This window comes from Nicotiana tabacum, chromosome 1 (genome assembly GCF_000715075.1).
Source record: "Nicotiana tabacum cultivar K326 chromosome 1, ASM71507v2, whole genome shotgun sequence".
NCBI lineage: Eukaryota > Viridiplantae > Streptophyta > Magnoliopsida > Solanales > Solanaceae > Nicotiana > Nicotiana tabacum.
In genome coordinates this window covers 100,743,846-100,745,610 of record NC_134080.1, presented here as the reverse complement: position 1 = coordinate 100,745,610, position 1,765 = coordinate 100,743,846, and the positions used below count along the sequence as shown (strand labels likewise).

Sequence of the window (1,765 nt, the reverse complement as noted above, 5' to 3'; positions counted from 1 at the left end):
GTATATTGAGAGAAAAGCTCATTAAAAGTTTATCCAAATTCCAGTGAAATTTAAACCCGTAACTTGCGGCGATCTTTATCGAATTTTTAATCAAAACTCAAATGACTTCAAATCTTAACGTATAACTGTCACATCATTTAAATATCACATAGAAATTATCTTCCTATCGAATTAGCCCATTTACAGCATGATAACGCCGAATACACAAGGTGTAACATTCTCACCTCCTTAAGAACATTCGTCCTCGAATGTTAACGGTTAACCTAACTTTTGAATTTTTTTTTAAAAAAAAAATTTCGCGAGAGTTTCCCCTATAAATAGGACTATCCAAAACCTGTCATCAGCCCAAACATACATATCTAAGGCCACACAGGGCTACACACCATCATAATAACATCAACTTGGCCTCACACGACCATTTACTTATACAATAATGATAATAAGAAGGTTAGCCGTAACTTAATTACCTCAGTTGTCACTGGTTGATATCTGTGCAATACCTGCCATATTTGTCTCAAGCATATCACCTGAAGACTCAAATAAATGAGGGTATCTGGACTTCATGTCCTTATCGGCCTCCCATGTCATTTCCTCTACATTATTGCTCATCCAAAGTACTTTTACTGAGGTTACCTCTTTGGTCCGTAGCTTACGGATTTGACGGTCAAGAATGGAAATAGGTATTTCTTCATATGACAAGTTCTCAGAAACTTCAATATCCTCAATAGGGCTGATGCAAGAAGGATCACCTAAGAATTTGTGAAGCATGGAAATGTGAAATACCGGATGGATTGCTTCTAATTCCGGTGGCAGGTCAAGTTTGTAGGATACTCGCCCAATTCTCTGAACAATCTGATATGGCCCGACATATCTAGGGATGAGTTTTCCCTTCTTGCCAAATCTCATTACACCCTTCATAGGCGACACTTTCAACAATACCCAGTCTCCCACAGCAAATTCCAAGTCTCGACGTCAGTTATCTGAATATGATTTCTGTCGACTTTGAGTTGTACGCAACCTTTCCTGGATCAACTTTACCTTTTCTACAGCTTGCTGTACCAATTTGGGTCCTAGCAACTTTGTCTCGCCAACATCAAACTAGCCAATAGGAGATCTGCATTTCCTCCCATATAATGCCTCATAAGGTGCCATCTGAATACCGGCGTGATAAATGTTATTGTAGGTAAACTCAATAAGCGGTAAATGATCTTCCCAACTTCCCTTGAAGTCTAAGACACAAGCTCGCAACATATCTTCGAGTGTCTAAATAGTGCGTTCGGCTTGTCCGTCGGTCTGCGGATGAAATGTTCTACTAAGGTTAACAAGAGTACCCAAACCTTCTTGAAAAGACCTCCAGAAATTAGCTGTAAATTGGGCACCTCTGTCAGATATAATAGAAAACAGAAATCAATGTAGCCGAACTATTTCCTTGATATACAGGCTCGCATAGTCTTCAGCTGGATAGGTGGTCCTAACTGGGAGAAAGTGAGCTGATTTCGTCAGCTTATCCACAATGACCCAAATAGAATTGAACTTACGACGAGAATTGGGCAATCATGTAATGAAATCTATATTAATCGATTCCCATTTCCAAGATGGAATCTCAATATTTTGAAGTAGCCCTCCAGGTTTCTGGTGTTCAGCTTTAACCTGCTGGCAGTTGGGATACTGAGCCATAAATGTGGCTATATCTTTCTTCATGCCGTTCCACCAGTATAGCTGATGAAGATCATGATACATTTTGGTTGAACCAGGATGAACTGAG

The 1,765-nt window shown here is 39.6% G+C and overlaps 1 protein-coding gene across 1 annotated transcript; it reads right to left on the bottom strand.

Annotated features, from left to right (window-relative positions):
- Window positions 1–468: 468 nt before the first annotated feature.
- LOC142163221 (uncharacterized) lies at window positions 469–918 on the bottom strand. The gene has a single exon (XM_075220486.1). The coding sequence runs from the start codon at window positions 916–918 to the stop codon at window positions 469–471; it is 450 nt and encodes a 149-aa protein (XP_075076587.1).
- Between the last annotated feature and the right edge of the window lie 847 nt (window positions 919–1,765).

What these genes read in the sequence shown, in the direction of transcription:
- LOC142163221 (XM_075220486.1), bottom strand. Translation starts at nt 918, where the DNA reads ATGAAGGGTGTAATGAGATTTGGCAAGAAGGGAAAACTCATCCCTAGA.